Here is a 12440-nt window from a genome sequence, read left to right on the forward strand (position 1 = left end):
GATGGTCAGTGGATGAGGGCACCTATTCTGAAGCCCATTGGGAGTTCAGGTGAGGTTCAGGTGATTTTCTGAGCCAATTTCTCTGTGATTCGTGCAGGAAGAGGGGGAGAGGGCCTTTGAGTGTGTACAGAGTGCATTGGCTATGCCTCTCAAAGGAAAATGAATGCTGCTTTTAAAATCCCATTTTTCTAGGGAAACTCTCTTCTAAGACAGTGTTTATCTTAACAGCTGAATTTTTTTGAAGTACGTGCATTTTTGGATGTACACACACACAGAGAGAGAGTGAGACCAACTCAATTTGGAGGCAATTTAAGGAATACCCCCACCTCTGAGCATACCCAGAGTGCTGCCTCCCCCTCCCACGCAACGGCCCAATAATTCCCAACTCAGGGTAACCAGGTCACAGGTATCCCTGAAGGAGCGTCTCCACCCCGGACACCGGGGTCCATCTCCCGAGGGCCTTCTGGGGGTTCCCTCCCTGCGAGAAGCGAGGTGACAGGAAACCAGGCAGAGGGCCTTCTCGGTGGTGGCGCCCTCCCATCAGATGTCAAGGAAACAAACAACTATCTGACTTTTAGAAGACATCTGAAGGCAGCCCTGTATTGGGAAGTTTTAAATGTTTGACGTTTTATTCTGTTTTTAATCTGTTGGGAGCCGCCCAGAGTGGCTGGGGAAACCCAGCCATATGGGTGGGGTATAAATAAACAATTATTATTATTTATTATTTTGCCCCTTTCTCTCTTTCCATCCCCGCCCCCCAAGACACAACTTCCAATTGAGCGATTTTAAACCCTTGGCAAGGAGTTTGCGCAGAGACATTTCTTGGGATGGGGACGTCATCTCGCATTTGGGAACGTCTGCCTTGCTGGCAAAGCCACAGCATCCAGGCCCAAAAATAGCCCTGGCACACTCGGTGCCACTCCTAGCCAGGACGACGCAATGACCTGCTTGATTTGAGTCCAGGCCCTTGATGGCAAATTCTCTCTCTCTCTTTCTCCAGCTGTCTCTCAGCACCTTGGGACTTTCCCTCGCTCTCGTCTGGGCTCAGCTGCCTCCTCCCTCGATGCCGCTTTTAGAAACCTAGGTCATGATTTTGCATTTCTTCTTCTTCCTGGCTTCCCCGACCTTCTGGTTTCCAAGTTCGTTTGCTTGTTTACTCTCAGGGAAAAACAACAACCCAGAGACATGCATCCCCTCCAACGTTTCTCCCCTGAAAATAGGGACGTCCTATTCCATCCCCTCCAACATTTCTCCCATGAAAATAGGAACGTCCGATTCCATCTCCTCCAACGTTTCTCCCCTGAAAATAGGGACGTCCTATTCCATCCCCTCCAACGTTTCTCCCCTGAAAATAGGGACGTCCTATTCCATCCCCTCCAACGTTTCTCCCGTGAAAATAGGGATGTCCTAAGGAAAAGCTTGACCTTTCGGGATCAAATCGGAATCTGGCACTGCTTCTGTGAATCCTGGGCTGTCCCTGGAAAATAGGGACGCTTGGAGAGTTTTCCTATTGCTTCTGCATGAGTTTCTGTTCTGAGCGGGCCTCCCGATTGCTAGATCGGGGACTCGTGTAGAGACATGGCGGGCTTACCCAATTCAAATCTCAGAGTTTTTCCGCAGCAGAGACTTTCTTGAAATGCGAATACAGTACAAATGTTGGAGTCTGTACATTTGTATCAAAATCTACTAGCTCCTCCCTTGGTGTCCTTCGATTTTAGCTAAGTTTTCCCAATTCCCTGTGCTTTTCTAAAATAAAAATAAAAACAGGAGGTGAGGGGGCTTCTCAAAGAGTTGTTGTTGAGTCATTTAGTCATGTCCCACTCTTTGTGACTCCCTGGACCAGAGCACGCCAGGCCCTCCTGTCTTCCACTGCCTCCCGCAGTTTGGTCAAACTCATGCTGGTCGCTTCAAGAACACCATCCAACCATCTCGTCCTCTGTCGTCCCCTTCTCCTTGTGCCCTCCATCTTTCCCAGCATCAGGGTCTTTTCCAGGGAGTCTTCTCTTCTTGTGAGGTGGCCAAGGTCTTGGAGCCTCAGCTTCAGGATCTGTCCTTCCAGTGAGCACTCAGGGCTGATTTCCTTCCGAATGGAGAGGTTTGATCTTCTTGCAGTCCATGGGACTCTCAAGAGTCTCCTCCAGCACCAGAATTCAAATGCATCCATTCTTCGGCGATCAGCCTTCTTTATGGTCCAGCTCTCACTTCCATACATGAGCCATGCCTGCAGGGCCAACCAAGACGGACAGGTCGTAGTGGAGAGTTTTGACCAAATGTGATCCACCTGGAGCAGGAACCGGCAAGCCACTCCAGTATCCCTGCCAAGAAAACTCAATGGACAAAGACAACAGGCATATAAAAGTTATGACACTGGAAGATGAGCACCTCTGGTCAGAAGGCACCCAACATGCTACTGAGGAAGACCAGAGGATAAGTACAAGTAGATTCAGAGCTGACGAAGCGGCTGGGCTAAAGCCGAAAGGTCGCTCAGTTGCGGATATGCCTGGAAGCGAAAGGAAAGTCAATGATTCAAAGAAAAATATTGCATAGGAAGCGACCAGCATGAGTTTGCCCAAACTGCGTGAGACAGTGGAAGACAGGAGGGCCAAGCGTGCTCTGGTCCAGGGGGTCACGAAGAGGCGGACACGACTAAACAACAACAACATAACCAGAGTTCATTGAACAACAGGAAATGGACACGAATATTCATTTCCTCCTTTCCCCCTCGCTTTCCCCAATTTTGCTCTGTTTCCCCTCTCCATCCTCCCTAAAGGTAAAGGGACCCCTGACCATTAGGTCCAGTCGTGGCCGACTCTGGGGTTGCAGTGCTCATCTCGCTTTATTGGCCGAGGGAGCCGGCGTACAGCTTCCGGGTCATGTGGCCAGCAGGACTAAGCCACCTCTGGCGAACCAGAGCAGCGCACAGAAACGCCGTTTACCTTCCCGCCGGAGCAGTACCTATTTATCTACTAGCTCTTTGAAGTGCTTTCGAACTTCTAGGTTGGCAGGAGCAGGGACCAAGCAACGGGAGCTCACCCCGTCATAGCGGGGATTCGAACCGCCGACCTTCTGATCAGCAAGTCCTAGGCTCTGTGGTTTAACCCACAGCGCCACCCGCGTCCCCTCCATCCTCCCTAGTGAGGGGTATTTAAGGTCAAGAGCAGGGCAGGCTGCTTTGAAGATCCCACCCCTCCCTTTCCTTTCCTAGTGAAAGTTGCATTCAGGGCATCTGGTCAGCAGACGGGGAAGTCAGAACAAACGCAGTCCAAGCGGGAAGGAGCGAGGGAGGGAGAGCGAAGAGAGAAGGAGGAAGGGTATTTCCAAAGAAAGGGCCCAGTGTTTTCTTTGAACAATGTTCAGCAACTAGACTGGGGGAGGCTGGAAGAAAAAAAAGTTGTGCAATCTTATCTCTGCCCTTCTCCTCTCTGCGCACACTCCCTCCCTCTCCATACTTTGCAATCCCGCCCCGTAACTCCCGGGCCAAGTCAAGGATGCAATTATTTTTTATTTTCCTTTCGGCATGTGACGCTCTCCGAACAAATTGGGACGGCGAGAGGGAAGGGCGGAGGCAACTCAAGAGGAAGAGGGGGGAAACGCGCCTTCAAAATCCGGAGGGGGTCTCTCCAGGTCATCCAGCCTGACCCTCTTCAGGGGGGCAGAGAATTTGGAAATTAGGGAGGTGGCGCTGTGGGTTAAACCACAGAGCCTAGGACTTGCCGATCAGAAGGTCGGCGGTTCGAATCCCCGTGACGGGGTGAGCTCCCGTTGCTCGGTCCCTGCTCCTGCCCACCTAGCAGTTCGAAAGCATGTCAAAGTGCAAGTAGATAAATAGGTACCGCTCCAGCGGGAAGGTAAATGGCGTTTCTGTGCACTGCTCTGGTTTGCCAGAAACGGTTTAGTCCTGCTGGCCACATGACCCGGAAGCTGTACGCCGGCTCCCTCGGCCAGTAAAGCGAGATGAGCGCTGCAACCCCAGGGTCGGTCACGACTGGACCTAATGGTCAGCGGTCAGCGGTGGAGATCTCACTGTGCCATTGCACAATGGCTCTTGCTGATGTTTCCCCAAAATCTAGTCCCCCCCCCGTAACTTAAGACCCAGTTTTCTGCTGTAGTTTTGTCAGCAGGAATACCAGAAGCTACCTTTTGTACCGTGTCAGGTTGTCGGTTCCATCAAGTTCAGTCCTGTCTGCACGGTTTGGCAGCAGCTGTCCTGGGTTTCAGGCAAGGAATTTCTCCCAGGGTGCCGTTGGAGGTTGAAGCCAGAACGTCCTGCATGCAGGACATGTGCTGTTCCGTTAGGCTAGGATCCTTCCACTACAGATAAAGTAAGATTAATAATAACAATAATTAACAAGATGAATAATTTATTATTTACACCCCGCCCATCTGGCTGGGTTTCCCCAGCCACTCTGGGCGGCTCCCGACAGAATATTAAAAACACGACGAAACATCCAACATTAAAAACTTCCCTAAACAGGGCTGCCTTCAGATGTCTTCTAAAAGTCAGTTGTTTATTTCTTTGACGTCTGATGGGCGGGCACCACCACCGAGAAGGCCCTCTGCCTGGTTCCCTGTAACTTGGCTTCTCGCAGGGAGGGAACCACCAGAAGGCCCTCAGAGCTGGACCTCAGTGTCGAAGGTCCAGGTTGAAATCTCGGCGTCTCCATTTGCAGTAACCGAGACAGTTGCCTTTAGCGTACGGAATAAGCGGCGCACGACTTCTGAACTTTGCTTAGAGTAGACTTCTTGCCATCAAACACAGAGCTTCTTGCAGGTAAAAAACAATGAAGTTGCTTATGTGATAGAAAAGGCTTCTCATTGTTGTTGTTTTTAAATAACTTTTATTCAAAATTAAAACAAAACATATTATCCAGAAACATATCATCCTTATTTCCCCCCATTTTTCCTCCCTCCACCCACAGAACCCCCCCACCCCCCCGACTTCCCTCAGTTCCAGTCTTTGATTTCTCTAAAAAGGCTGTTGTATAAATCCTCAAACTATTTAGGTGATTATTATCAATAAAAGGTTTGTGAATGTTTATTCAAAGCCAGCCAAGGAGTCCAGTTCGCTTTGTTGGGTCTTCAAATACTTTGCAAAGGGTTCCCATTCATCCTTGAAGTCACAGTTATCTTTGTCCCGCAGCTTGTATGTCAGTTTTGACAGTTCTGCATAGTCCCATCAATTTTTCTTGCCATGATTCTTTGGTTGGGGTTTCTTCAGTCTTCCATCCTTGTGCTATTAAAACTCTTGCGGCCGTTGTCGCATACATGAAGATGTTTTTCAGCTTTTTTGACCGATCTTTCCCTACAATCCTTAATAAAAATGCTTCAGGTTTTTTAACAAATGTTAAATGGGACACTTTCTTCAATTCGTTGTAAATCATTTCCCAAATTTTTTTAATTACCTTACCATCCCACCACATACGAAAAAATGTCCCCTCCTTTTCCTTACACTTCAAACATATATTTGAACTAGTTTTGTACATTTTCCCTAACTGCACTGGTGTTGTGTACCATCTGTACAAGGTTTCTCGTTGTAGCCTTAACTTTCTCACCTTGTGGGAGGGAGTTCCGTAGACCGACAACGTGAAGGAGTCGTTTCTCTCATCCGACACTCAGAGTGAGAAAAAGCTTTTCCTCTATCCTCTTTTTTTCCGTGCCACAGAGGATTATACAAACATTTATCCTGCCGCTACTTGCTCGTCTCTTTCTCGTAAGTCCCAAATGCTTCTGATCGCCGAAGAATTCAAAAGCATCCATTCTTCGGCAATCTGCCTTTTTGATGGTCCAGCTCTCACTTCCATACATCACTACTGGGAAAACCAGAGCTTAATTGTCCAGTAACACCTTAGAGACCAACTAAGTTCGTTCTTGGTATAAGCTTTCGTTTGTATCTGAAGAAGTGTGCATGCACATGAAAGCTTATACCAAGAACAAACTTAGTTGGTCTCTAAGGTGCTACTGGACAATTTATTTTATTTTTTTGTATTTTGAAAATTATTATTATTAATTTTAAAGGAGAAGAGAAGGGGCTTCAGAGAGTGGTTTTCTGAAATGCCTCCATCTTTCCGTTAAACTTTTTTTTGCGGCCACATTTCACAGCGAGTAGAGATGCTCCGCAGAGCAGTTTGCTAAACTGCTCCCTGAAGCAACACTCTGCTATCTCTTAAGCAGAATCCTTGCCTCCCATTCTGCTTGCTCGCTCACCCGCCTCCCTGTTTGTTGTTGGCCACGCAGGAGTTGACGTGGCCCCCTACTGGCCGAAAAACTGAACTTCAGCGTGACGACAGACTTACGTTTCAATGGATAGAGGAAGAAAGTATGGAGACACTAAAGTCCTGAGAATAGTTGGTTAAAATGAATGGGGAAAGCTAGATACTTGTTCGTGTGTGTTTGTGTGTTTTAAATCAGTGGTGGCTAGTCCAATGGGGCAAATGGGGCACTGCCCCACGAACCTCAGTTGTGTTTTGTAGGTCAAAACCAGGAATTGGGGTCCGAAAAGTGGTAGCCAGCTCAGTGTGGCCAGGATTGTTACGTGCTCAGACTATTTTAGAGTCATAGAATTGTAGAGTTGGAAGGGACCCGGAGGATCATCTAGTCCAACCCCCTGAAATGTAGCTGACCTGTACAGGGCTCGAACCTGCAACCATGGCATTATCAGCACCAAGCTTTAGCCAACTGGCCAGCAAGCTACCTGGTTGCTGAATTCTGCACCAAATGCAGCTGATAACATTGCAACCAAGGTCTTTTTTTCCAGCCGGAACTCAGTTCCGGCACCTCTCAGGTTGCCGTTCTGAGAGAACGAGGGAGAAGTTTGTGGTGAGTCCCGGAACCTCTTTTTCTGGAAAAAAATAGCACTGACAGTAACATTCCTGGGGGCATTCGCCACTAGAGAAATTCATGGAGGAGAAAAAGGCTATCGAAAGCCACTTGCCCCAGGGACTATGTTCTCTCCCAGTGCTTTTGCATTGTGGTTGCTGCAAATCGCAGGAGACGGTTTGCTTCAGCCGAGGTGTGCTGGTCCCGAGGGTTAAGCGTGTGGTGAGGTCTGAGTCCAGTCTGAGGTCAAGGGTGCGGTATGGAGGCTGTCCGTCAAAGCTGAAGCTGGGTCCAAGGCAGGGAGTCGGGTGAGGTCAGGAACTCTGGCAGAAGAGCAGGACAGGGTGCAGGCAGGAACAGGCTACCAACAATGTTGCTCCCGCAACCTGGGACTGAGGCTGGCTGGCTTTTATCTGCCCCAAGGCATAGGGCAGCCCCGGTCCACAGGTGACTCGCCTCTCCTGGCCTGGAGGCGAGCCCTCCTCCTGCGGGAACTTAGTTCCCTCTGCCTCTCTGTCCTGAGCCTCCGCAGCTCAGGAGAGGCTGGAGGGTTACCGGACCCAGAGGCAACCTCAGCTTCCTCTGACGGGGCTGAGAGTGGAGCATCTGCAGGCAATGGGTCCTCCATCACCTCAGGAGCCAGAGCAGACTCAGCTGATGCCTGCACCTGCGGATCCAGCACAGGTGAGGACCCTTCAGGCTCAAGCCCCAACCCCGGCTCAGCTGGTTCTGGAGGTGGGGACTCCTGTGCACACTGGGATTCCTCAGGTTCAGCCTCTGAGTCCGAATCCCAGGCCATCACATGAGGCGTCCCCGAAGGAAGTCAGGGCAAGACGAGGGACCTGAGCATGCAGGCTGAAAGAAATCGAAAGATCCATCTGTCTCGAGATGGTCTAATCTCTTTAGCAGGTCTGGGTTCTTATTTTTGAAAGGGAGTGAGGAGACAAAGAGAGAGCTCTGCCCTCATGGCTATAGATAGCCAACGTGTTGAAAGAGCTTTGCAGAAGTCCAGCTCTCTCCCTTTCCACCTCGATGCTTATGGGATGGAGTCACTGGACTGTGAGTGACGGCACAGGGCACCCACTCATGGGACGCAGCGTCAGAAACCTGGAATGGGAGGCGATAGACAAATAGAAGAGGAATGGAAGGGTTTGGAGGTAGCCGTGCCAAACGATGGCCACAAGAGTTGCTGGCTTGGGGGTTGTTAAGGGAAAAATCTGAGGGCTCCCTTGAACAAAAAAACAAAGACACCAACCAGGATTAAAGGTAAAGGTAAAGGTACCCCTGCCCGTACGGGCCAGTCTTGACAGACTCTAGGGTTGTGCGCCCATCTCACTCTAGAGGCCGGGGGCCAGCGCTGTCCGGAGACACTTCCGGGTCACGTGGCCAGTGTGACAAGCTGCATCTGGCGAGCCAGCGCAGCACACGGAAACGCCGTTTACCTTCCCGCCAGTAAGCGGTCCCTATTTATCTACTTGCACCCGGGGGTGCTTTCGAACTGCTAGGTTGGCAGGCGCTGGGACGGAACAACAGGAGCACACCCCGCCACGGGGATTCGAACCGCCGACCTTTTGATCGGCAAGCCCTAGGCGCTGAGGCTTTTGCCCACAGCGCCACCCGCGTCCCACCAACCAGGATTACTTGGAGCAAAACAGCAGCCTGTAGGCTTGATCTTTATTGATCTGTTGCAACAGGGTGCTCCCCTCGCCTGCAGGAGAGAGGAGGGACCCAGAAAAATGGTGTGCAAGGCCTTATAAAGCCTTTTGAAATCGCCACCCTGTAGATCAAGACCACCCCCAGAAACATCATACATACATCACAGAAGGGGTGTAACCTAAGATCACCCCTCAGATACATCACACCTACATCACAGAAAAGGCTGTCTAAAACAGAAAATTTGAACGTTGTTTTTCTCCTGTTGTTGTTTATCTCCTGTCTGGCAGGTTACTTGATTGGATTTCCTGGGGAGCCTAGCCAGTCTTTTGTAGTGATAAATACTTAGTTCCTGGGCCAGGCCACAGGCTCACACCCTATTCAACCACAGACATACCCTTAAGACAGGATTTGTGAAGGAAAAGACAATGGGGAGGCTTTTCTACTTTGACCTTGCAGAGAAAAGATTTGGTCAGTTTAGGAATCAAATGGAGAGGTTGGATCTTCTTGCAGTCCATGGGACTCTCAAGAGTCTCCTCCAGCACCAGAATTCAAAAGCATCAATTCTTCGGCCATCAGCCTTCTTGATGGTCCAGCTCTCACTTCCATACATCACTACTGGGAAAACCAGAGCTTGAACTATACGGACCTTTGTTGGCAAGGTGATGTCTCTGCTTTTTAAGATGCTGTCTAGGTTTGTCATTGCTTTTCTCCCAAGAAGCAGGCGTCTTTTAATTTCGGGACTGCTGTCACCATCTGCAGTGATCATGGAGCCCAAGAAAGTAATGGAGGCAGTGAGAGATTTTACTTTCTTGGGAAGGACTAGACCATGTGAAAAATGAACGGAATATTTCAGCTGCAGTTCATTCATTTTCAGCTTTGTATTCTTGTTATTAAAAAAAGCACCTAGGCATTCCGTTGTTGCACCTGTAACTTAGGTTCAAGGTGCCATTTAGCTCCTAGTTTTCATATCTCAGTTTCTAAGACTATCTTGGCCTCGGCCCAGTACACCTGAAAGAGCGTCTCCACCCCCATCATCCAGCACGGACACCTGGGTCCATCTCCCGAGGGCCTTCTGGCGGTTCCCTCCCTGTGAGAAGTGAGGTTACAGGGAACCAGGTGGAGGGCCTTCTTGGTGGTGGCGCCCTCTCATCAGATGTCAAGGAGATAAACAACTATCTGACTTTTAGAAGACATCTGAAGGCAGCCCTGTTTAGGGAAGTTTTTAATGTTTGATGTTTTAAAACTTTGTTGGAAGCCACCCAGGGTGGCTTGAGAGACCCAGCCAGATGGGCGGGGTATAAATAATAAATTATTATTATTATTAATTATTACAGTGGTACCTCGGGTTACAGACGCTTCAGGTTACAGACTCCACTAACCTGGAAATAGTACCTCAGGTTAAGAACTTTGCTTCAGGATGAGAACAGAAATCGTGCGGCGGCGGCGGGAGGCCCCATTAGCCAAAGTGGTGCTTCAGGTTAAGAACAGTTTCAGGTTAAGAACGGACCTCCGGAACGAATTAAGTTCTTAACCCGAGGTACCACTGTATTTTCAATTTATACCCCCCCTTTTATTTCCCCTTCTCCCTCCGCTGTCTATTTGTCAATTCCTGCTTGTATATTTTCTGATTCCCTTAAAATTAAGTTCTTAACCCGAGGTACCACTTGTATAATAATATTTAGAAAGCACAATGAGGTGATTCGGAAGCAAAAAATATTGTTGTTGTTGTTGTTGTTGTTGTTGTTGTTGTTGTTGTTGTTGTTGTTGTTGTTATTATTATTATTATTATTACTGTTCAAGGCATCCCAGGGCGCCATGCTGGTTGAAAACCACTGCTTTTGGGCACCTCGTTGAGGAGAAAACGCTAGATAGCTTCCCCGGTAGAACACGAGACTCTTAACCTCCAGGTCGTGGGTTTGAGTCCTGCATCGCGGAAAAGAGGGGTTGGGCTAGATGACCCTCAGAGTCCCTTCCACCTCGATGATTCTATGCTCCTATAACTAGCAGAGCCATTGGCTCCTTCTAGGTGCTTTCCCCCAATTGCAACAGCCCCCAGCTGCATCTCAACTCTGAGACTCTCCTCCTTTCCCTTCTCTCTCTCTTTCTCTCCTTCCTTGCCCCCCTCCGCTGCCAATTTCCTCAGCTCCCTCTCATGTCGTGGGGGCAGGCGGACGTGCCCTTTTCAACTCCCGGAGACCTTTGCGGGGGGCCCTGGCAATCCCGTAGCGCCGTGCCAGCCAAACTCTGTCGCTTCCTTGGCAGAAAAGGACGGCAGGCTATTTTTAAATCCAGGAGCGAGAGAGAGAGAGAGGCTTTCCTCTCCTCCAAGCCTGGGGTGTTTTCTGCTTTTTGGAAACCGCCTTCTTGTGGGTCCCAGCTGGAGGGGGGCCATTGGGTGACAGATGGACCCTCCGTGGGTGAGTAGGGCCACTGAAGAGGGTGGGTAGATTTCAGCCAGAACACAGAGATCCCTTATTATTTCCCCCGCCCAGAACAAGGAAGTTGTGTTTCCTGATAGATTCCGCCCCTTCTCTGATTTGCTGGCCTGCCTGTGACTCTGATGTTGCGCCTTTCATGAAAAGCCGACAATTTCCCCTTTGCAATCTCTTCTGAGAGGTTTTCCTTCCCACTTTGACTGCCCCACCCCTCCTCAACCCCTAGGAAAAGTTTGCAAACTGGATCTTTAGGGAAGAAATTCCCAATATTTTAAAACTCGTCATAGGCTGAACTTCGGCACCTGTCTCTAGCGCCGCGACGGTGGTCCTTTTTGAGCACGTGCAGAGTGATTTTTCCTTTCTGCCGAGTCACGCAGACGGTTTCAACGCTTGTAGGCAGTGATATCTGATCCTGGCTCTGTCTGTGTGTGTCATCCGTCATGTGTTTCTGTGTGGCTGGGTCTGGGAGATACTCGATTTTGCATTTTAAATAGGAAGACAGCAGCAGCTTGGTTCTCAAACTTAATCCGTTCCAGACGTCCCTTCCAAAACCAAAGCGTTCCAAAACCAAGGCACACTTAGAAAGTCATGCAAAGCGGATTAATCCATTCCAGGCTTTTAAAAACAACCCCTAAAACAGCAATTTGACATGAACCACTTCTGGCGCAACGGAACACCGTGACGGAAACCAGCGCGCATGGAAATGCCATTTACCTTCCCGCCGGAGCGGTACCTATTTATCTACTTGCACTTTGACGTGCTTTCAAACTGCTAGGTTGGCAGGAGCAGGGACGGAGCAATGGGAGCTCACCCCGTCGCTGGAATCGAACCGCCGACCTTCCGATCGGCAAGCCCAAGAGGCTCAGTGGTTTAGACGTGCCACCCACATCCCTCCTAGCTCGACGGCAGCATCTTTCTGGCGGGGCTAATCTGGCGGGAGGGAAAGTTGTCGGAGTGGCTGATCGGATTTCAAGCCCTGTCCTGGTTCATTGCTGATCTCCCCCCACCTCAACTCCCGTCACCTAATCCCTGGGCTGAACCCAGATTGGCACAGACCGGAGAGAGCTTTTAAAAGCTTTCCACCGTCCTGGGAGGCTGGGCTGCGGAGGTTTATGGCAAGGCATAACAGATTGAGGTTGAATCCTGACAAGACAGAAGTACTGTTTTTGGGGGACAGGAGGCGGGCAGGTGTGGAAGACTCCCTGGTCCTGAATGGGGTCACTGTGCCCCCGAAGGACCAGGTGCGCAGCCTGGGGGTCATTTTGGACTCACAGCTGTCCATGGAGGCGCAGGTCAGTTCTGTGTCCAGGGCAGCTCCATCTGATTCGCAGGATGAGACCCTCCCTGCCCGCAGACTGTCTCGCCAGAGTGGCGCACGCTCTGGTTATCTCCCGCTTGGACTACAGCAATGCACTCTACGTGGGGCTCCCTTTGAAGGTGACCCGGAAACTACAATTAATCCAGAATGCAGCAGCTAGACTGGGGACTGGGAGTGGCCGCCAAGACCATATAACACCAGTCTTGAAAGACCTG

The 12440-nt window shown here is 49.9% G+C and overlaps 1 protein-coding gene across 4 annotated transcripts in view; it reads left to right on the forward strand.

Moving 5' to 3' along the window:
• Positions 1–12440, forward strand: part of NFIC (nuclear factor I C) — a 96031-nt gene that overhangs the window by 12013 nt on the left and 71578 nt on the right. The window contains exon 1 of one of the 4 annotated variants that reach the window (XM_053372561.1): positions 10830–10889. The exons of the other annotated variants lie outside the window; for them this stretch is intronic. Coding sequence (XP_053228536.1) covers positions 10875–10889 — 15 coding nt within the window. The 5' untranslated portion in view covers positions 10830–10874. Of the gene's footprint in view, positions 1–10829; positions 10890–12440 lie in introns of those variants that run through there. 4 annotated transcript variants of the gene reach the window in all.

Source organism: Podarcis raffonei, chromosome 18, assembly GCF_027172205.1.
Source record: "Podarcis raffonei isolate rPodRaf1 chromosome 18, rPodRaf1.pri, whole genome shotgun sequence".
In the NCBI taxonomy this organism is placed as follows: domain Eukaryota; kingdom Metazoa; phylum Chordata; class Lepidosauria; order Squamata; family Lacertidae; genus Podarcis; species Podarcis raffonei.